Source organism: Nothobranchius furzeri, chromosome 18, assembly GCF_043380555.1.
Source record: "Nothobranchius furzeri strain GRZ-AD chromosome 18, NfurGRZ-RIMD1, whole genome shotgun sequence".
NCBI lineage: Eukaryota > Metazoa > Chordata > Actinopteri > Cyprinodontiformes > Nothobranchiidae > Nothobranchius > Nothobranchius furzeri.
In genome coordinates this window covers 28,070,625-28,094,872 of record NC_091758.1, presented here as the reverse complement: position 1 = coordinate 28,094,872, position 24,248 = coordinate 28,070,625, and the positions used below count along the sequence as shown (strand labels likewise).

The 24,248-nt window shown below is 40.8% G+C and overlaps 1 protein-coding gene across 1 annotated transcript in view; it reads right to left on the bottom strand.

Moving 5' to 3' along the window:
* The window catches only part of asap3 (ArfGAP with SH3 domain, ankyrin repeat and PH domain 3), a 28,765-nt gene extending 11,580 nt beyond the window's left edge, over positions 1 to 17,185 (bottom strand). Inside the window, exons 1-5 of the mRNA XM_015969875.3 lie at positions 16,842 to 17,185; positions 14,315 to 14,387; positions 8,206 to 8,351; positions 2,111 to 2,185; positions 1,587 to 1,636 (exon numbers count right to left, since the gene is read on the bottom strand). Coding sequence (XP_015825361.3) covers positions 1,587 to 1,636; positions 2,111 to 2,185; positions 8,206 to 8,351; positions 14,315 to 14,387; positions 16,842 to 16,967 — 470 coding nt within the window. The 5' untranslated portion in view covers positions 16,968 to 17,185. The remainder of the gene's footprint in view (positions 1 to 1,586; positions 1,637 to 2,110; positions 2,186 to 8,205; positions 8,352 to 14,314; positions 14,388 to 16,841) is intronic.
* Between the last annotated feature and the right edge of the window lie 7,063 nt (positions 17,186 to 24,248).

The following is a 24,248-nucleotide window of genomic DNA, read 5'->3' as shown; positions in this document are numbered from 1 at the left end:
TGGAGCTCCTTCCATCTCCTACGTATCTTTGGGGGCAGATCTGTGGTCCCTCACACTCTCTATTGGACGCTCCTATAGAGAAACCTTATATATACAAGCACAGGTACGCACACAGGTGCTCACATGGTGTTCTCATGAGTATGGACTTGGGCACGTTTAACACATGTCTTAAGGCTGTGGTTGGCACTTAATACACTGTGATTTATTATCGTGATTGTTCAGTAAAACAATGTTGATTTTATATTTCCTCATCGTTTGACGCAGTGATGGTTTGCTCCTGTTGTATTGTTGTGTGTCCCTTATTTTTTTCTCCTTCTGCAGGTCTAGAAGCAGACTCTTGCTCATCATTGATTAATTGTTTTTGTGCCCCCCCCCCCCCCTTTTTGTCTTTTCCTTTCTCTTTCACCTCTGTCTCCGTGTCTGATCGGAATTACAAGCATTAAAAAACACTAACAATAAAGTCTTAAGAATCAGGCGTGACATTAAAAGCAGACGCTTTGATGCTACACCTGAGAGTAAATCTACTCCACGTTACTGCCAATGAGAAAAACAAAGAATGTTAGAGCACAAAAGTAACGTTCAAGAATGTACTGGGAATGTCCAGAACACTTGATAGATCCATAGCTTGTCTATTGAGTTATCGAGAAACCGTACACGGCTGTACACAGAGTTTCTAGCTTAAAGCTTCTTTCTGGAGTATTTCTCTTATCCGATGGCACCATCTAGTGGCTGACTGGCGTATCACACAAAACCGCTGTTCCTCTGTTTTTTTTTAAGATGGCGACTTCACATTTCTGTTTATAAATGTGCTTCTGTAGCCGACAAACTGAGCTAAAACACGTTGTTTTACGAGTATTTTACGAGTATATTCCTTAAATGTGAAGCGTCTAAGCGGTAGTCTAACACTATTGGTTAGTTCTGGTTGGCGCTCAGTTTCCTATTGCACGGAGCTCTGCCGGGCAGGGGGCGTGCTTAGCAAAAAAATTAATAAAAAAAGACGCATTGCTTATATTATATCACAGTACATGATAAGATAATCACTTTTACGGATTTCTGACAAATCATACGTAATTTCTAAAAGAGGAAAGCAGCTTTAAGGCACTGTCATACAGTCATCAGGGTACACTGGCTGATCAGCATGAAGCTTGTTTAATATTCAGTGAACGAGATAAACCGGTCTTTCTATTGCAAGGTTTTATTGTGAGGTTATATTTAGCCATTTATCAGAGCTCCTAGGCCATTGTGAACCTCAACAGAAATTCATATACCATCTAATGTTCTAGGACCCCTTTAAATCAAGTATTATCCTTCTTCAAAATAAAAGACTGGAGGAAAGACCCGGAAAAGAGGTGTAGCTTCCTTATAATAAGATGAAACACTTTAAACCATATTTTAAGGATCTAATTATTTATCTGTAAAGTGCAGGTGCGTCGGCTACATTTCATAGCAATGTAACACAGAATTGCCATATTAACTTACAGCAGCTCCTGCTCCTAAAGTAATTACCGGTACATCTGTCTAATATTTCAGGTCTCAAAGTAAAACAAGAGAATCAAATGTTACTGGTAAAAAAAAATCTTATTTACAATTTTATGTCGTAATCTTTCCATCTCTTCTCCATATTTTTCTTGAGCTCCTGTGAAGGAAGAGAAACAGTTACAGCACAAAGATGATTATAATTCTTATTAGGGTAACTTGTGTCCCGTCTGGCTGCCTGGACTGGATTTTAGTGGCACTTTGCCAACTCTCACAGTAATAATGAAGCCAAAAAGAATGGGCTCCTTAAAGACAGAGCAGCGACGGGAGCTTACAAATGCATTAGTGTGTTATTACTGCTCTGTTGGCAAATCAAGAAAACCATATACTGAGCAAGATGGATAACTTCGCAGTTAGAATGCAGCTTAGTTTCAATCACACTTAATCTGCATAAATAACCTCCTATCATCCCAAATCTCAGCAGATTCAACAGTGACTACAACCCAGACAGACAGCATTATCTACTTAGGGGGAAAATAAAGGTTAGATTTAATTTTTTGGGCAAGTATAATCCACAAAACAATGGTATAATTGTCCACCAGGGTGTTTTTGCATCAAGGTATGTCATACTCACTAGCCTACCATCCCGGAGTTCAGACTTCAGCACGTTCTCCAGAGGAAACGCCATGATGTTGTTGAGGTTTTGCACCTAAAATATGTAAAAAAAAGCTTCAAAATGACAGAAGAAATATCAAAGCTTCCACATGACATCACAAAAATTGCATTTTCCACTCAATCATGCATAGTATGTCTTATGTTAAACTAATTTAGTGCACTCCACTGCATGGCTTAAATGGTCTTATGTTTCTGGGAATGAGAATTAGCAATCCCCAAAACATGGTGGTGCAGATGTTCTGAACTTGTGATACATCAAAAAAGAATTCTGGAAATTACAGCGCACAGGTTTTGGATGTGATGCAATCTCGTGAATGAGTTAGTTTACAGTAAAGCATTCAGGTTTGAATGGAAATAACACAAACTTGTTACCGGAGATCAAATGGTTACTACTGGGATTTCCAGGTAATTTTACCAAACCTTCCCAGTAGACGCAGGTCTCCATCTCACTGGCCGTCCCAGAAGGACCACTTACCAGGCCATTTAAGGGACCAACCGAGTACCTGAACTGGAGTGTTTACGCGGGTGGGACTTGTGGTTAACTCATGCTGACTGGTTGTAACTCAGTGAGAAATTACATCTGCAAGCTGTTGAAGCAGAATGGACGGAAAAGAAAATAAACAGTGTTGATGTTGCTTTAAAATCACCATTTCTAAACTAGAAGTTGACCAACATCTTTTTTTTCAATAGCCGGTACCGATCTGTGCTGCCGATTGTCACAAACGGTTTCTAGGTGTTTTTCATCTTATTTGAATGCTAAAATACCACCAACAACATCAGTTGATGCATAAAATTTCTTAATGTGAATCAGTTTTTGATCATTTAATTTAACCAACTGCTGAGTATTTAAATCAGACATCTAACTAAATTTAATCCAACAAATCAATTAACTCACCAAGTATGAAATACTCAAAACCGGTGAATAATATTTAAAAAAATTGGGGTTGAAAATAATGTTTTAGAGCCTTTATTATGCAGATGTTTTTCAGGAACATAAATGTATGTTTAAATGAAATTTTGCAGTAGCTCTGAGTTGCTTGTGCATGTGCCTGACAGCTTTGCCAATGCCTATACCGTATATAAAAAATGGTACCGTATTTTCCGGAGTATAAGTCGCACCAGCCATAAAATATGAAATATAATGTATAATGAAGAAGAAAAAAACATATATATAAGTCACATTGGACTATAAGTTTCATTTTTGGGGGATTTTTTTTTTCTTACAAAATCTGACACCAAGCATTTCACATTGCAAGACAAGTACCGGTAACAATAACAGAATAAACAATCAGGGCGCAGCAGCGCACTACGGTGTCCAGCAGAGGATGGCGGTGTTTCAAACCCTCCCAGCAGGCGGAGAGAGTTCATTCCTGGGTCAGAGCCGCCCGGCCCACAACAGCGCTGTATACATAATTTGGTATATAAGTCGCTCCGGAGTATAAGTCGCAGGACCAGCCAGAGATTGGTCTAATATATTGGTCTACGCCTACTCTCGACGCCATAATTTACACCGCTTTATGGGTTCCTCACAAAGCGCCGTCAAAATCCGTGAATCTTCTGATGACTGAACGCGACTTTTTATTTCACACAGCTCTCCCAGTCATGGGCGTCACACCCGTGGAGGATGTGGGGGTTTCAACACCCACACTTTTCCAGCTGTTTTGCTCACCTCCACACTTGTCTGGTTTCTCTACATCACACTCACCCCGCTTCTCCTCCAGCTTCATTGGCTGCCAGTCAACTTCAGGGTTCATTTCAAGATCCTGGTTCTGGTCTATAGGGCCTTACATGGACAAGCACCATCTTACATTGGTGATCTTCTTAGTCCCTACACCCCCAGCAGGTCTCTGAGGTCCAGTGATCAAAGCCTACTGGTTGTGCAGCGCACCAGGCTAAAGACCAAAGGTGACAGATCATTTGCTGCTGTGGCCCCCAGACTCTGGACCTCTCTCCCCCTAAGCCTGAGATCAGTGGACTCAGTGGTCTCCTTTAAAAAGCAGCTGAAGACTTACCTGTTCAAGCTGGCTTTTGTATGACTTCTTCACCACTCTCTCTTTATTCTGCTCTATTCCAACTTCCTCAGGATCCACTGATTTCCCTCTTTCCTATTCACTCTCTCTCTTTCTTAAAATTTTTTTAATCACAATTGTCTATTTCTTGCTCATTTTAAATATATTTTTAGCCATTTTCTAAATTCTTTTTTATATTTTTACATTTTTTGTTTTTGTGAAGCGCCTTGTGATTTTTATCTTGAGGCGCTATAGAAATGATATTTTCTTCTTCTTCTTCTTTGCCTCATCTCCTTCTTCCCCTCCCTCTCCTGTTTCTCCTTGAAACCCAACATCGGCTGTCGGGTTTCGAGGAGGAACAGGAAAGGGAGGGAGGGAAGAGCTCGACTGAATTCGTAGTTTTACATCTTGACATTAGCTGTACAAAGTCTGAGTTTGATAAAGTGAAGAACAACAATTTTCAGAGGTTTATAACAGGCGCGGTGCCAGGTTTTCATTTTTGGGTGGCCACGGTAATATTGGACGGACCTTAATAAGCAGTGACTTAAGTGAAGCAGGCAAGTCGCGCTAGAAAAATTCATTTAAAAAGACGTCATGTGTTCCCCCATCATTTTTATTTCTAAAATATAAAGTGAAAACTCACTATTTAATGTTCATTCATTTTTCATTAATATTTAGTCTACACCCGTGCGTTAAGTGGACCGGCACCAGAATGCATTACCTGCACTTCTAATATGTACCTCTCCACGTAGGACTCTTTCATAAGGGTGCATGCACATCGGTAGTTTTTACGGTTATTCATGGGGGAAAATCTCCGACATTAAAAAAAAATTCTATCTTAGTAAAAGCAAAGCATCCAGCCCACCTCTCCAAATGCGTAAAGTGTGTATCACAGCCGCTAGGCGCGCACCGTCAGCTACATCAGCCCAGACAAGAGCAGAGCAAATAAAGAATAGAGGATAATTCTGTCTGGATGTGGATGGAGATTGCATTTTACATCAGCCTGATCATCATTTAAATACGTAAACCATCACCTGTCTTCTCCACTCTATCAGCATTATTTTAATTTGTGTGTGTGTGTATGCGCGCGCGTTTGTGAATGTTTTCTGCTTCAAATACTGGTCTAACCAACCAGACCAGCGTGTCCAGTAACATATTAATGTTACAATTAAACAATTTCACTTCATGTAGGCTAGGAACGTTTCACCTGCCGTGGCCCGACCGCTTCTGCTCCACATAAACTTTGTGTGTGATCAAATGTCTCTACAGGTGCTTTCTGAGCTGAAAAGGCTATTCTGCCTCAGACTGGATGTGTCATGCGTCTCCATATTGGAGACGGGAACAAACGCTATTCAGCCAAAGTTTCATAATCAGAGGACATTTTTCCAAGTGACACATCCCTCAGAGAGACCGGGCTTCCAGACCGCTTCAGTGGGAGGAAATCTTGCCGCATGCGCCGTGGTTCTGCGCTGCGCTGCACTCCCCTCTACAGATCTTCAGGTCACTGTCCACCGTGTGCGCTCCGATCCGCGCTGAGCACAGTGTCCAGTATAAAGCTCTGATGTTCTGATGGGAATCTTTTCTTGATTAATTTAGTTACCTCCCGATGTGCGTAACGATTGAAATGTCAGCTCATCTGTGTGCGCATCAGTGTAATTCTTTCAAAACAACCAACATCCTTGATTTTATCCGTCAAAATAAACAGTCAAATGGAAATATCTGTAACCTGCCATTTGACTGTTTTGCCTTCTTGTGAAGATTGTTGCAAAGAGACACAATTAAACTTGATTAACCCCAGAGCCATGCGCACTGCGCTGACAGTAAATGAGGGGGAAACGATCTGATCCTTTTCTTACCTTTTCAACGCGGTTTCATGCACTTTCATTCAGTACAAACTTTAGTTACACCAATCTAACGAGACAGAGCCTGGATTTGTATTCTGAACAGTTTAAACATGTTTAAAACGGAGACATGCGTGACGCGTCTAAAATCTGCACCTGCTCAGCTATTATGGAAATTAAACTAACAAGATGAATCACATGAAATTATTTTAGGCACAGACAACATCCCCCACACTTTTGAAAAGCTTGCAACGCGCCTGCTACCAGTCCCCCAGAAATGGCGAACTTTGACAGAACAATTTTTTTATTTTGTTGTTCAAATGGTTGGCATAAGCTGACGTCTTAGCAAAGTCCTGGAAGGACTGATTTTCAATTAAAAACACGACTGAGGGAACCAGGTCAGCGTATTTTCCCCGTCACCTTCCTCCCTCCCAGAAATTGCCTATTGACCCTTTGCACCAACGTCACCTTATCACGTGGGTCCACCATGGTGGAGGCAAAAGCATGTAAACAGTGAGCGACACGAGTAGTAAACAAAGGGAAAAGTAGAGCCTGAAATTGTTTTTGCGATCAAAACAAAAACAAAACTCCTCCAGCATTCCTTCAACTAGTTCATGCCCAGTTCAGTTATCAGAAGAAGTAGCGCATCTAGCGGGGCTCATAGAGAGCAGTATGTTAACTAGCTTACCAACGTTAGCTTACGTTCTCTCTGCAGCTGTTCACCGATGTAAACATGTTGCTGATTTTGCCTAAATTCACCCCTCTGGATTTATAACTTTATGTTGTAAACAGCGTATCACTTTACACCAAAGCTGATTTTTAAAAAGTCCGGATCCCTACTAGCTTCTGTTGCTGGTGGTGTTACCGGGTTCAGCTGCTGCTCTCACACCGGAATGAGAAGATCTCTGAACGGCGACGCTCATATAAATAAATAACGTAATTTTAACACACGTAATCATACATCGGAGCTTTAATATTGTCAATAATTGTCTCGCTTTACACTACAGTGGACGGCGCGCAGCCTCCACGGTGAAATACCCATCCATAAGGATTATCAATAACTTGTATAAACACATCACATTTATCCCTGTCCCCGTCTTCCTCGTGAAATAAATGAACGTTAATCTTACCCGGTAAAAACATGTTCGCTGCAAATCTGAGAGCTGCTAGTCCGCTCGATTGATCGCTGCAGTTCATCTCCGTCCTCAGTCTCCATCAAAGTTATTAAAAAAAACAAAACGAGTTGAGTTTACATCCTTGTCTCTTAGTGCAGCCAACCACGCAGCAAGCTAAAACCATTTTACTGTCAATTCAACTAAATAAAAGCGATAAAAGGCTACAAACTGGCTTATTTTGACTAGCTTCACTCGAGTTTCAATGGGTGTAAACAGTCTTTTTGCCATCCATCATGGCGAAGGCGGCGGTCTCATGAGTGGTGTGACGTCACGTGCAAAGGGTCAATAGTGGAATCACTGCTAGTGAATCATAATCAGGATGATCCCAAATCCTGTCATGTAGACAGCATTAATCAGTAATCCCCTCCATTAGTTCCCAGGTAACCAGATGTTTTTTTTTTCTAAATGTCACTGCAGCCTTTCCAGGTATTCTGGTAAATTACAGTCAAGCTCCTTTCCGCCCTTTAAGATAAATAATGTTTCATTATTTCCGGGAGCTGACTGCAGAGCTAACCTTGCACATATTGACACAGGGGCCCATTGGGATTGTTTTGGTTGGCATCCAAACTTTTAGTTAACCTTTTGATAATAGTTCTTGCACAGGGAAATGCCAGCTCCCACTGTCAACACATAAAAATCTGATGCTTCTATGCACACAGCGCTGGACAAGGCTGATTTAAACAAATACTTCTTTACAGAACTCTTGTTTTGGTCTTTTGGGTCCACTTTCCCATCTCTAAGTCCTTTTTTCAGCTGTGAGGCTCTGATGGATGATCTGGAGGAAGTGTGTGTGTCGTACGGTGAATGTGTGTGTGTGATGACTCACACGTGCAGGTCTGGGATGAATTATCATCACCATAGAGACCATCAGTGGGAAGGTTCCGGACTAGCTGGGGTGAAAAGGTGCACGGCACAAGTTCAGATTTCACTATGATTTAATTTTGGAGCTTTTTGTCTTCTTGGTTATGAACCCCTCACTCTCGTGAGTCTTACTTAATGCCATTTTACCAGCATTCTTCTTTTCCTCACCAGATTTTTGAAGAGAGCCGTGACCTCTCTGGTAAACACAGCCAAGTTGAGGAAGCCAGTGGATATTTCATTGTTGTCCTGGGTCAGGTGGCTATTCCCAAAGATCTCCAGAATCTCAATATACTGCTCCTTGTTTTCCACATGGGCTGAAATAAAACAACCAGAAAGGAGTGTGAGTATAAATGCAGCCAATAATAAAAATGACTCAGACTTTGGTTATAAGTGAAGAAATCAGACAGAGTCAGACACACTCGCCCCATTGCCTCGGGAATATGTCAACAGGACAGACATATGGGATGAATTAGCTTGGGTTTATGCCCCTTATGGTGCAGGAGATTTTCTTTGGCTTTCAGGGTCAGGACCTTAGGGATGGGTACCTTTGACATTTGAATCGATCCGGTACTAATTCCCGGTACCTACGAATCGATACCGGTACTTAACGGTACCAATTTTCAATTCTTTTGAGTGTTTAATATTTTTAATTCTCTTTTATAATTAAATATATATTTTTCTCAATATATAACCATATTTGATCAATATCACAATAAATAACATACACCTGTTTGTATTTTAACATCTTCCTTGTAGTTTTATAAGTTGATAATTAAACTGAAGCAAACATCTTTACTGTGAACTAAATTTACTGTGTATCTTCATTCCTTTTGCCGTCCTTTTTCAATTGATTTTTCCTACTGGGAAGTTAGAATTTCCGAGGAGACAGCCAACGCACCATTAGATGATAACAATGGTGGCATAGGAAGCTAACATATCAAGCTAACATTATCTTAAACAGTTTATTTAACTGCTGGAGCAGATTAAAACGATGATGCCTCACACTTAAATCGTTGTCACTGGTTTCATCTTCACCCAATCACCCGTCGCATTTAGTAAAGTGAAGCCAAACTTTAGAGCGCGTGTTCATGTTCTTCTAGTCGGAATTTCGGAGTTCCGAGGAGAAAGCGAACGCACCATTAGTGAAACGGAAAATGACAAATCAAGCTAACGTTATCTTAAACATTTTATTTACCTACCGGAGCTGCTCTGTTTACAACTCGCTCGCAGCGACCGATGACATAACGCTATTGCGCATGCGCAGCTGTCTAGGCAAGTTCTCGTTGTGAAGGACGGGTACCGAAACGAGGCACCGTTTCAAATGAAGTGAATTGGTGCTCGGTCGGTACTGTGGAATTCGGTCAGTACCTTAAAAAGTACCGAATTCGGTACCCATCCCTACTTTGCAAGTTAGAAGTTTGTTTAGTTCCATGAAAATATTAACAGCACAAACAGCAGTTTGTCCTATATCATTCAAAATCCACTTTTTGAAGCTTTTGACCATGTTATGGTAAACAGAATGTCACTAGACCGACATGCACAGAAAAAAAATGTAGCTTCAGCTACTGTCTGTCTAGATTTCTAGGCTAACATTTTCCTGTCCTAATCCTCTGCTGGTCTGCTCAGCGGCTGCAGAAGCCTGGATGGACAATTGTTACGTTATCATGCCCCGCTCCTCCACATCCAGGGAGTCTCAAAACCAGACCCCTCTTCCCCAGACTGTAAACACTGACACCCAGTCTCTCCGTGTAGCTAGCAGGGAGTTTAAGCTCCCCAGTTCTGAAGAAGTGATTTTTCTTCTTATCTAGCCTGCACTTTAAATAATGCCTACAACCAACGAAGGCAAGAGATACTAGATCCATGTCCAGTCTTCCTGAAATATCGGGAGAAATGGTTGGACTTAATCTTCAGTAACACACACAAAAAAAACAAGCCAGAATGTGATTTCACAGACTGCTTGTTCAACCACCACCAGTTCTGGAGTGTATTTTCAGATAGATTTCTTATTCAAACGGTCACCATTCCAACGTTAAAACCACAGGTGGATGGGTCAGGGCAATGAGTACAACCAAAATGCTAACTGCTAACCCCTAGCTGAACGGTGAATGGTTTGGTGGGAGAGAATTAGAGAATGACTGGGACAATAACTCAGGTCAGGGGCCTCATTTATCAAACGTACTTACGCACACATCTGTGCGTATTTAATGCGTAGGAACAATTCTACGCGTTGTGTGGTATTTATCATTTTGTACTTGTGCGTAGAAACGTTTCTAAATTTAAGGACATCTCTGACCGTGCATACACACATGCATCTAGTGGCAGAACGGGGAAGCGCAATACCAAATGTCTCAGTCATCTAAATGTGTTTCTCATCCACAAATTTTATTTATCCAGTATGTAATCATGTCGGTTGAAAAACGGCTTTTTCGCATAATTGGTGCTAAAATCAATAAAAGACACACAGCTGTGCTGTGATTTGGGATCCTTTGCAGAGCAACGAATCCGATTCAAGTTCATATTTTAGTTTACAACTACGAGAAGCCCCCAGAACCTCCTCTGCTCCCCGATCATACCAACCAGAGTGAATGACAGCTCAGAAGAGACTGAGCTCTCAAACAACATTTCCAAATAAAACTAACTTCACACAGAATGACTTCTTAACGACCCGTTACTCCATGATTTATCATATTCGTTTTTATTTATTTCTAGAGCTGGGCGATATGGCCTAAAATCAATATCACGATATATTGAGGATTTTACCTTGATAACGACAAATGGACGAGAACTACAGGTATGCGCAGAAACAAAAAATGTCCACTAGATGGGGCTGTCACATGTACTACGTTGAGTCACACTTCTACGTGACTCAAGGTGGTACAGCTTCTTCAAGGGACATGAATGTTGCCAACCTACACACATCTTTTCATTTTTTTACTATCAAATTTATTGACATGGGAAAATTTATCTCGATAAGAGTCAGACATTTCGATAACGATAAATTTTCGATTTATTGCCCAGCCCTATTTATTTCTGACAGAAACTTCTCTGTCCAAACCGCGTTTATAACCTCTGCAACTTGTTGAGTTCTTTAGCGCTTCGGCAGCTAGTGTTTTGATCTTGCTGTCAATAAAGTTTTCTTTTTTTTTTGTTGAAAAAAAAAGAATAAAAAATACAGGGAATTTCCTCATGTGCTGAGGATGTAGCGTGACCAAATATGGTTAATTGAGGGCGTTTCTCTATGTAAATGATGGCAAATGGACACGAGCACCTGAGTACGCAGAGGTGGGATTTATCATCAGACGACTGTGGAGGAACGTGCGTAGGGGAGGTCACTGCATGTTTCATAAATCAGTCTGTTGACTGTTCGTACACACATTCTAAATTTCGGTCGTAAGAGGGAATATAGGACAGTTTCAACGAACGCTTGATAAATGAGGCCCCAGGCCAGGAATCTGCTACCATCTCAGATGTGTGTGTGTGTGTGTGTGTGTGTGTGTGTGTGTGTGTGTGTGTGTGTGTGTGTGTGTGTGTGTGTGTGTGTGTGTGTGTGTGTGTGTGTGTGTGTGTGTGTGTGTGTGTGTGTGTGTGTGTGTGTGTGAGTGTGTGTGTGTGTGTGTGTGTGTGTCAGGATAATTGAGAACCCTTGCCCTTGAGCATAACGGATCAACCTGTACAACAACCAGAGAACATTAAACATTCCATGTTAACAAAAACGCAGAACTATCGCGGCAGCTTAGAAAATTAAATCCTAACACACAAGATGCAAACAAGTAGCTGAGTCATCGCTGAGTCAGAGGTTGGTTTTACAGCTGACCTTTAACAGCCAGATGCCACCAGAGAAACTCTACTCTCCAAGCTGGTCTCCTAGACCTAGAACACACACTGCCACCACATGCTGGCAGAACACTTGTACTTACAATTTACTGGAATAGAAAACAAAATGAGAGAATTCCTCACAAAGTGGTGTTTTTGCATGTGTGACACATTATGAGGCTATCGGGAGCAGGCGGAGCAGTGGGCGTATGAGTCCGTCTGTTCCTGTTGTGCATCAGATCGCCCATCTAGTTAACCTCAGGAGTAGTTAAGAGATCCAGAAACATAATGAGTGAGGAAGAACTAAGGCTCCATTCACCGTAATACCGAGATAGACCCATACGACTCATATATGACCCATAGATACACAGGAAGAGGTAAAGGAGACAAAAAGGGATTCACAATGGAACAAAGATGTAACTGGTTAGTTAATTCTGTACATCTGGCTGATTTTTTGCAAAATTCTGAGTTAACCGTGTTAAGGAGCTGCATGAAACACACAAACCTGGAGGAAAATCTAACTTTGCTTGTTGGTGCTGTTGTCAAAATTACATTACCTCAACACAAATATGACAAAATCCTCTTTCTGTATCGTCTACAAACACAATCACCTACCTGGTCCCTGTCTCATAAACACAGCTACAAACTCAAGCTCCACCAGTTACAAACTTATGCATTTTTTTTTTACAAAAATGTTAAATCTTTGTTTGACTAATTGGACCAAACTTAAAGGAGCATTTTCATTATTTCAAAGTGTGTAAAAGCTATACTTAAGTACCACCGTACCTTTATTAGTTAGATATCTGAGAAGCCTGTTAGGAAAAATAGTGTTTACATCCTACAAGACTGATGAGCTAACGGCTAGTCTGAGCAAAGCAGCTGACTCCAGTGTCCAAAATGTCACCGTTAAAGCAATGCTATGTTACAAACCTTTAGACCACTGTCAGGTTCACTATTATTTATGGGTTTTTCATTTGTCATTCAAAGGCATAAATTACACACTGCAAGACTATTTCTTCACGTACCGACCCCCAATTTACACCGGGTGCTTGACTGGCGCTACAGCGGCATTGAGGTTTCTTATGACCTACCTAGGCGCACAGGTTCCAAAGGGTTCCTTTCGTGAACCGGTGTGGAAAAGTTGACCTCAAGATTTTGGGTAGGCATGCTCTGAGAGTTACTATGTTTAATCTGTTCTTATTTTTATAATACATCTGGTTTTACCTGCATTGCTGTTTTTTAATATATTGTTCTTAGCCACATTGTTCCTCAGGATTTTTACACTGTTTTATACCATACTGTTTAGTGCTTTGTTTGAAAAGGCTTTTAAAATAAAGTTATTATTATTATTTTCAATCCCCGCCGGGAGCGTGTAAGACACAGAGAAGCTGCGCCGCAGTCCACGTAGCTGAATGTAAGAGAATACAAAATCACAGACGGAGTGCAAGACCACATTTAACATCTCTTGTCATTCATATGGACAAACACCCTGTTAATCTCTGGAAATATCCACTGAAACGTTGTTGACAATGAATAAAATGATGTCCAGTTGTTATATTGACGGCTTTGTAACACATAACCATAAAAATTGGGTCTAAAGTACATAGTGCGTGTGTCTAGCATCTACAGGGGACGCCATGTTTCCTTCTGGCCGGCTCGGGGTCCTGCGCCTGGTAAGGACGTCACACTAGACGTACGGCTTACGGAAGTTATGTTACCACGTTCAAAAACATTTAGGCAGTAAGAAAGAAATGTAATAACACACTAAACTAAACTCTACACTAAACACACTAACCTAAGTTAGCATTGCGCTAACCACTCGCTGCCAAATTGCAGCCTTTGCGATTAGAAAATCTCCTTTTGTCACATCGCAATTTAATTGCACATGCAGTTAATCGTTCAGCCCTAATATACATGCAGCTCTATGCTAAAAGTGTATTTTCAAAGAGGTAATGATGGATTTCTTTGTAAAAGTTGTCCATCTTTCCAACAGAAAGATTTGCCTGGACCAACGTAACGTGATAACAACATAACGTGATTACGTAATTCCGTAAGGTTCATGTTCAGCCAATCAACTACTTGGACGTCATCGGCAGTCGACGGACCCCGAGCCGATTTTGCACCCGAGCAGATCTTGTACCGACACCGGAAACTACAGCGCCAGAAATTTACAATTGAAATTGCATTATCTCGATGAAATTACGGAAACATCAAAATCTGAGTTGTGCCGAGATCGCATGCTTTCTGCTCGACAGGTAACAACGTTTACCGTGCGTCATGGCGATATGGTTTAAAACTACGCTGAAATGTATGTACTGCCCCCTATCCCCAGCAAACTACAAACAGCCACATTAAACGATTGCAAATCTCTGCCTTTTATTTTAAATGATGCTTTACACGACCACTGTGTGTGATTCCCAGTTTAGCTCTGAGCCAACAGCGTGGCCAGTCTTCTGACACTTACAGAGCCCAGAGGTGTGTATGGCTTTTAGCAGCTTCTTCATCCTCTGCAGAGTTGTGTTGTCCATCTCCAGGCACTGCAATCACACAAAGACATCCATGAGAAATTCAACCACTCAACAATAAAACATGCATTTTACAAGCTGGCTGAAAAAACACATATTCACACACTTAAAAAAGTATCTGCTCAAATTTCTCACGGTGTGTGAGTCAGGCAAACAGTCGTCTTGCCTTGCACCATCATGCACAGGTCCCGATGATGCAAGCGCATTTTTTTATTACTATATCTCTCCAGGTCGAGACAACACTTTTTCAGAGACTGGAAGGAATTTTTCACCGTATAGACATGATGCAGACACTGTAGGAGAGCAATCAGCCTTTAAACTACATCCTGTTTGTCCTCACACAGACTTCTTGTTGCAATAAGAGCCATGCTTGCGCCAGTCCACCTACGTTGAAGCTAAAATAGCTTTAATTAACCCGCTGAGTAGACTCAACGGAGACTAGTGAGATTGTTTTAAATCCCTCTCAGTCAATTTAGTCATCCCTGCCAGTTTGAGTTACTGAATGCAAAGGCAGCATGAATAATGTGAAGATGCAGTAATAGGAAAAGGGATTCTCCTTGGCTGATTAGGTGTCAACGATGCAGAACAAATTAGTTAAAATAAATTTGCATGTGGGGTTAGACAATGAGCATGCTTTTGTTTCGAAGGGGCAGGGTCGGATTTAGCTGTGGCCTTGTTTAATACTCCAAGTGTAACTGATCTGTTTATTTTACCTTGAAGGACTTAGATGTGTTTATATGGTCCAATTAGACTCTAATCTAGACAAATAAATGACAAGCTTGGGTATGTTTGTGAGGGTTAAACTGTCTTTTTTCTAACCCAGACACATACCCACATGTTACCCTGGCCATTAATCAACCTTGCTCAGTAGACTAAACATTAAACCCCATATAGATGCACATGTGTAGGATTCCAGCATGACGCTCCCCAAACAGATATTCTAGTTAGGTATTTTCTAGTGCGTTAAAAAAGGACTGCTGCTTTGGACGATGTCTTTATAAAAAACGGATTCTGACTCATTGACCTTCGATGAGGAGATCTGATAGCCTAGTGAACTAGACCTAGTCTTCTTTGGCCATCTGTAAGAATTCGTCCTTTCTCACAAAAATGACACAGAGGAGTAAGGTCCTGCTTGTGTGCATACTTAGATTATTTGTTTTATGGCAGAGTTCACGGCAGCCTCTCTGTTTCCTCCCTTGGCCTGAGGGGCTAAGGGAGGAGACGCTCCAAACAAACATAAACTCACAGAAACCTGAAAACAAGCCTTGAGTCAAAGTACCAGATCAAACCAAAAAAAATTTTAAATCAACCTTCACAGATGAGCATGCAAACATGGACAAACATGCACACTTTTCTTTCCTCAATTCAATGTCAGATTCTGCCATGTTTGTTGTCACGCGACGCTTCTTTTCCCTACACTTTGGGAACAGCTGGTTCGCCCCATGTAACCTGTACTTCTCGCTGAACTGGGACAAAGCACGCTGGAAGCTGGAACAATTTACTGAACCCTGAGTGCAGAAATCATACATGTTCATGCACCAATTGTTCTACAGAGCAGTACTCTGCTTTTAATCGCAAGTTCCTCTAGAACAAGCACAACACACGCATTTGTGCATTATTAAAATCCAATATCTCTGTTTGCTGATGAAACACCTGGTCCTATCTCTGTGTCCTGCTGCAGGTACTGGCTTCCAGGGGTGAAATGACAAGCCATCTAGAAAAAAACCTCAGAGATTTCCATGTTTTATTCAACATACTTGCATCCTTAAATGTGAAAAGGTGTCATGCTGTCAGAAAACAATATATCCCCTGGTAGGGGTGTAGATCAATGCTCCCAAAGGCTGGGGTTGGGACCCCACTGTGGGTCATGAAACGCTGCGTTCAGGGTCTTGGAATCAAACAAATCCTAACAGAATATTTACAATTTTATTCACATAAAAGCTGAAAAAATGTGCTATTAGTGGAAATAAATCGTACAAGTTCAGTCTATTGCTACTCTTATTTCTTTGGCATTTTATCCGTTTTTGTAGTTTCAAAAGAGATATTAGGTCATAAACTTGAAGATGAAGATCTGAGGTTCTTTAATAGGTTTTGTACTAGCAGAAGCTAATTATTATAACCACATGCTACAATATCCATAAATTAATCAATTTGATCCGGTCTACAAATCATAAAACCACAATGCTGGAGGGGGATGCTTTATAAATGTTGCAAAAAGTGTCTCAAAGTAGCATCGAAGATGAGAAAATAATTCATATCATAAAAAAAATCACAATAAAATAACTAGTGAATTTGTTTACACCTGTTTGTGAAAGGTAATAATGGTGTCATAGTCTTATAATGCCTTAACTGCTCCTGAAAGTGTCGTGGCCGGTTGGACAGGTGGATTAAACCATTTTTACTGCTTGTTAAGGTAAACAGGTAAACAACACAACAAAAGGTGAGTACCCTGACCCGTCTCCTCACCTCTTCCACCGCTGAGACCGTGTTTCGACAGTCGCTCATTTTGGATTGGAAACTGGAAGTTCCAGGTGAAGATAAATCCTCGTTTGTCAGCACCACAAAGTCCGAAACACTTATTCGTTCCGGCATGTTTCCAGAAAAACGGCTCCGACATTCACCGAGTAGAAAAGTGAGCCCAACTTTCAACCGCGCACGTAATTCCCATTTGAATAATAATAATAAAAACAAGAAGCAAGGTCCAGTTTTCTTCCTCTTGTGTGGAAACAGTCACCTGCAATGGCTTCTTCAAAACGAGGTGTTTTGGACAGAAAGTTGGCTTAGAACAGACCTGCAAGAACTCCACTCAGCTAATGTGCGCGTGGAGATTCTCCCTGGTGCGCGACTGAGGCTCAGAGGAGGGAGGGGCTAGAGGGTCAGCTCCTTACTGCTGCACCGGCGCAACGACCGGACGGTCTCAGAAAAATCCAAATTCATTACATCATCACTTGTTGAAAACACAACCAAAGACACAACCAACTGTTAAAGCTTCAATACGGAACAATTTAATGAAATGCTCTATATATTCAACCTTTAAATTACCAGCTACGTATTAAACAGTAAATGGATTTTGTGATTACTTTTGCACCACACTTTTGGATCATTCAGATGTAAATTCGTCTTGTTTTAAATGAACATGAGTTCTGAAATAAAATAATTCCCAGTGAAATCTAGAATTAAATATTTTCCAATAAGAATGTTTATTTAATGTTATGCTATTTTCACCCACAGCGCACAAACTCCTATTGGACGCACCACTGCGTAAACCGTGTATAAATGATGCACACCCATACACTTTTGTGGGAACTTTTTTTTTAATTTTGGACTCACAAGAGAGAAAAGTGTACGTGGGTCCTTTATTGTGTCTTTCATTAATACCTCTCATTTCTATGCAAGCTCCACAGAGCCTCAAGTGCGTCTCCATGGTAATTCAAAGTGCCTCATTCACAAACCAAGCTGAAGGACAGGAATTTCAATGAATGAAGTATGGGAGAAAGTGCAAAAATATATCAGGTTTTATCATAAGAGAGTGTTATGTTGAATTTGAGCTTTTATTTGTAATTTTTAAACATTTAAACAAAACACGCTATTCCTTACTGGCTCTAAGGTTCCTTCCTCTTTTCATCTCACAAAGAAGTTTTCATTTGAGAGATTACCCAAGTCCCTCCCCCTGCACTGACATTTCCTGAAATCATCTGACAAAGTGAAAGCCTCTGAGCATTCGAGGGGTGGGGAAGAAACCGTGCAAGGGTATTGTCAAGTCTGTCAGCTCAGAAAGAAAAGAGGTATATCAGTGAATTTTGCCTCAGGTGGAGTGGTGACACAATCCACTGTGAAGTGCAGAGAGATGATTAGCAAGCGGCATCAAATGATTGTCTTTACCACAAAACCACATCGTTGTCCTCGCTTAGCTGCAGGGTGTAAAATGAAACACTGAAATTTGATGCTATTTGATCAAATTCATTAAAATGCTTTGAATAGCTTAAACATGCCTGAATGGGCATCATCTTGCCTCCAACTGATGTTAAACTTTAACATGAAAGCTATCAGAAGATGTTCTTTTCACCAAACTAGAAGTGCTAACAGTGGAGCATTTCCTGGAAGACCAACTAAACAAATCTCCCGTTTCCATGTGAACTCAGACTATATACGACTAAAATCTCCAGAGGAAAAGTTGCAAAACTCCCTCTTTACTCAATTATTCATTATGAACAACACCCACACTTATACAGGATTGGTAGCATGACCCACTTTGCAGGGTCTGGTTCTTTTTTTCTCTATTGTGAACATTTTTGAGGAGAATACATCCGTGCATATGGATGCAAACATCTTCAACCAATGCATATTCATGAACAAGATGCGTGTGCATTTTGCATTCTCACATGCATCGGGTTGCTGCATCCCAACAATACATCCCTTCATCTCCATTGCTGCCCCTAGACAAGAAACCGAGTCATTGTGTGTTTGCCAGATTATGAGCCTGAATCTTATTGGGAAGTTATTTGAGCAGCAAACCATTCTGCTCAGGATGTGAATAAACATCTAGTAGTGAACATGGGTCTGTGTATGAGGAGAGAAGAAACAGTCTGCCCGGAAAATAATGTTTTGTGTTTCTTTTCTTTTTTTTTGCAAAATAAGGCAGGAAAATAAATCACACATAAAGAAAGGGTGAAAAAGTGGGAAAGTAGAGAGAGAGAGAGAGAGGGAGTGTGTGTGTGTGTGTGTGTGTGTGTGTGTGTGTGTGTGTGTGTGTGTGTGTGTGTGTGTGTGTGTGTGTGTGTGTGTGTGTGTGTGTGTGTGTGTGTGTGTGTGTGTGTGTGTGTGCATAAACTGGAGTGACTCATTTAATGTTTTCCCCTCTTGTCTCCCCTCCCTTCTCCTCTCCTAACACATGGTTTACCTCAGTTGTAATTTCCCGTATCAACAAACCCTCTCCTAGCGCTGTTTATGGCAACCTTCCACTTTCTTTTATGTTAACAACGGAAGTTAATCATTTTTAGGTGATGTGATGAGACAAGGCACGCTGAAAAACTGCCCCTTTATGTCTCAGCATGCAGACTGGAGCTGCGTCTTACAGTAAAAGTTCATATTTGCCAGGATTTCCTCACCCTCTCCCCCTAAAAATTGAAAAAATCCTTCTGTCCTGCTTTGAGTGTTGACTCAGCTCCACAAGTCCTGTTATCAATTTACTACCCATGTCATGGCAGGGGGCCCAGGCTTACCGTAAAATACTCCAACACAGATGACTGAAAACAGGAGGGGGAGAACAGAAGAGGAGAGGGGATTCATGAATAACACAGTAAGCCAGTTTATGTGTGCAGGGTAAGAAATGCAAAGGCTTTAAGAACACAAATGATTTAGGGGACATGTAATCAACTTTTTATTAAGTTATAATAGTTATATGGTCTATAAAACATGTTTTCTCATAAAGTTATTTCAAAGTTTTATTCTTGATAGTTTTAGCACCATTCAGAAGGAGCCGTTTAAGGACTCTGTCACTTTAAGAAAATAAGTTGGAACTGGCCACGCCCACCCATTCCCTGCTCAGGCTGCTGTAAGCTGAGAAGCTCAGATATTTGAGACACTGAGTAGAGCTACTTCTCCTCCAGCAGCAGCTCTTTCTTGCACATAAGAGGTGGTTTTATTCTATTTTGTTCATTTGTGACATCACAAAAAGGGACTTTTAGAAACAGCCTAATTTAGGCACATAGTTCCTAAAACCAAACACTGACAGAAAGCAAATGGACAGATTTCTTCATGTTTGGAGTGTTTAGAGGCAGTAGAGACCCACACGGCAGCACAACAGCATGCAAAAAGTGAGTTTTAGGTTCCCTTTGAAGTATTAACGTAAAAAGACAAGAGTTTCAAACTAAAAATTCATACGTTGAGAAATGACAAATCTCGCAATTAACAAAATGTTCAATCACACAGAATATTCCAATGACTTGTCTTTGAATGTGAATGACATTCAATGACCACCAGAAAAAAGGTTTGCTCAGTATCTTAATAACTGACTGAGTTTTAGTCATTTTTGCGTTTGAATTTTTTGATTAGCTGTTGCAACTGTTTTAAATCAGATTAACTTGACAAGTGAATCACATCTAGATGTGCATTCACTTTTTATTTTATGAAAGTTTCCTGAAAATGTGTCCGATGGTTAATGAGATATTTTGTGACCAGACAGTGTTGACATCAATCCTTGGTGGTAAAGTTTCAGGCAGAGATGTCACTGAGTGTGCAGCTCTTGAGTATATCATCTCAGTGTCTTTAAAAGTTGTTGTTAAACAATATTATCTCTCTTATAGAGCTCCTGATGTCACGTGACTAGGTTTGTTTGCGGTGCTGTGTGGGCAGGATAACGCAAACAAGAAGAAGAGAAGAATAACAACCACTTTAGAAAAGCAGTGAAGATCAATAGCATCACAAAACTTCAGGGACAACAGATAAGTGATCCAAATGTAGCTTCGGGTGTACTTTTTGAAATAATAGATCAGGTGGCACACAGTGCAGGTCTACCGAATCACCCGACAAATGTAATTGTCTAATCAGTTTTCTTTCACCGGCCTTCAAAAGTCTGGACTGTATTAGGATTTGTGGCTGAGATTCTGCAGTGGAGTTTAAAACACAGGGATTTTTTATCGTTACAACAAAGCTAAGTAGCCAGCCATAACAGGATGCTAGTGTATGCTATGATATGTTAGCCAGGAAGCTGGCTAATGAGTCACTTCACAGCAGAAAGTTATTTCATGGCTGATTTTTTTACAGGTGAATAATCCACAAAGATTGAATGAACCCTCCTAAAACCTTGGGCAGTTGTAATTGCACAGCTGGACAGGGCAGTGCTGCTCTCATGTGTTCAGATTATGGCAGCATAACCAAGAAAGAGAGGAAATTAATCTTTGAGTCACATGTACGGGTGAAGTTACCAGAAATTAAATGACCACTGCACATTGAGCAACGGGTTCCAGGTTTCCGTTTGTTTTTTGTGATCGCAGTCTGAGCTGGGTCTTTCGGAATATGACAAAAGGCTTCGTCTTTAACCTGACCGCGGTGGTTTGTGCATACTGGAGCACAACACGAGTCAACCATTTTCTGAAAAGTGGAAAACTGTTGGTCAGCTGGCTGGCTTGTTTACATTTGTCTCCTGCCAGTATGGTGCGTTGTGGTGCATTACGGGATAGTGTGACGTCAACCCCTGAAGCAATTAGCAACCATGGCCATCTTGAATCACAAAAACACCGGAGAATTGATCACCCGTGATTTTGCCAGTTAGCGCAATGAAAAGCAAGGAGAAAGATGGCAACATGTTTCTGAAAGATCTGTAGTTTATTTGCATTCTTCTTACCTCTGCCGTGTAATGACAGCAATAGGAAATATGTAGATGTCTTCATGTTGAAAATTTGCAGAGGGTTTACACTGCTCCCATGTTTGATTTCCTGTCTGGCCCAATCTGAACTGCTGAGCTTTACACGGTCTGAGAAGAAATTTTGTGTTTAAATGAAAAAAAAAATTGAAGTCACACAAAAAAATACAGACAACGAGATCAGAAAAGTAAGTTACATTACTGCACAGGACTGATTTTATTCTTCATTTTTAGATTAGTTTAAGGCACAAGGATAAAAGTACAGGAGGGGGGCAGCTGGGGGGCCAAGGCTCCACAGTAGGGGGGGGGGGGGGGGGGCGCTGTTGCCTCCTTTTAGATCCACCCCTGACATGTCTTAAAAATGATTTATGAGATAACATGATAAGAAATAAGAATAAGAGATAATTTGCTCACACACACACACACACACACACACACACACTGTCATTGCATGCCTTTGACTTTTGAGCAACAAAATGTTCTGATGCCAACATTGTTTGTCGTAAAAATAAGCATTTAGTAAATCTGCAGATCAGTGTCATGCAACTTCTCGTCAGCATCTTTTTTTTTTGCCTGGTAGACATGTTCCTGTGGAAAAACCACACCTGTCCATAACAGACAATGGACTCCAACGTAATGTGTGTGCTCGTACAGGTATGGCAACAAAACGTTCTCTAAAACAGGTTCTCCAACTGGTTTTACGATTCTTTCAAAGCTGTCGTCACAGGATTGGTCGCACATCACACTGAAAACAGGAAGAAGAAATCTGCAGCTCATGCAGATGTATGTGTTTGTATGGATCAGCCCTAAAATAACAGAAGAGTTGAGATGTCCTTCTCTTTAGAAATGTAGCGCCTCATTTAATTGAAAACATCATGGTTTCTCTTTGTTCCTTATTGTAGGACCAATAAAGAGTCATGTTAAAGGCGTGTTGCAACAAAAGTGAGACATCTGCTTTTTTTAGTGTCTAAAAAAGGAGTTTGGTCTACATGTGATGACTGTCGCTAAACAAAAGCTTTCAAACACCTGAGCAACATTTGGTAACTGGATGTTTGTTACCGTCTGGCTCATTAACATCCATTTATATAGAAAGTGGAGAAATGCAGATGTATTTTCTTTCAAATTTCTTTTTGTTTTTACCCAGAAACACGTGCAGCCTCATCCTGACCTACTGAACCATGACCTTCATTATTCTCTTGCTTTTGTGTGCTTGTTTGAGGCAACCAGTTCAGAAAGAATGATAAGTGTTTAGGTCGCTCTGAATGTGTGCATAAACATCTTTAAAATCTTTTCCTGTCAATTTATTTTCTCTCTACAGGGAATTTGACTTGTTTTTGTAAAGTCGCCACCTTAAGTAGATTTTTTAGTGATTTATTTTTACCAACAAAAAAAAAGTTAATCACAGCAAGAAAACTACATTGTAAAAGTGAATTACTGTCATGACTTGTTTAAAGCCAGGCATACATTGTGTGACTTTTTCACTCGTAGTATTCAGCTCCATCCCAAACCGTACAACTTCCTCGCAAGACAAAGCTCACGAGTCACGTTCACACACTGTACGACCCAAGGCTCAGATGCGACCCACCCTGTACGTCTGGTAGCAACACGTCAGACCTTTTAAGTCTGAAAACTCGTATTGGTTGCTGTGTGATTGATGTCTGTTGTCCTTCAGGCTTGCCATAGAATGACATGCAGGGGTTTTTAGGGGTTGGAGAAGATAAAAAAGGAAGTAAACAATGTGTTGGGATTGGCTTCATTTGACAAACACACTTTCTTGACAATCCTTGACATTGTGTGCAGAAAAAAAGTGTAAAAATAGAAATAAATGAAGTATGGTGATAGGAGAATGGCTGGCGAGCCGTGTTGGCACATGCGCTGTGTGCGTGGTTCTGGTACTTTAGGGTTGGAGCGCTATTACAGTATGATACTCTCACGAGGGACATGCCTGATGTTTGTGTGACTGCACGATTGCTGATTGGGAGCTGGTCGATAGCTGTTAATCAACTCTCGCTACCTCCTGTATGCTACACGAAGCGCGACATAAAACTTGTAAAACTTTATTAGGAAAGTCGTCTCAAAACAGTACAAAAAATTGCACGTACGCCCCGCTTCAGTTAACTTAGTGACGGGATGGAACATAATACAAGTACTTTATTTTAGGGATGCACCGATATGATACTGGTATTGTTGCCAATACCAGGAACTGATACCAATGCAGTTGCTTAAAGAGCAAGTCACCCCCAAATAAACTTTTTTTACTGATAAACTAAATAAATGTGTGTCTAATCGTGCTGCAGACACGTGTCGTCAATAATTTGGCACTTCAGTGCATCTTAGTTAAAATTTAAATATTCTGCCTAAAACTGGCAGTGTTGTGCCGTTGTCAGGTAAAAACTCTGCACTGTATTCTAATTTAAATCTGCCACTGCTATTGGCTAAGAGGTATGCTATGATGTAAACTGGTACATTATGATGTCACAACGTTGTCGTGAGCCTGTGTGTGTGTGTAT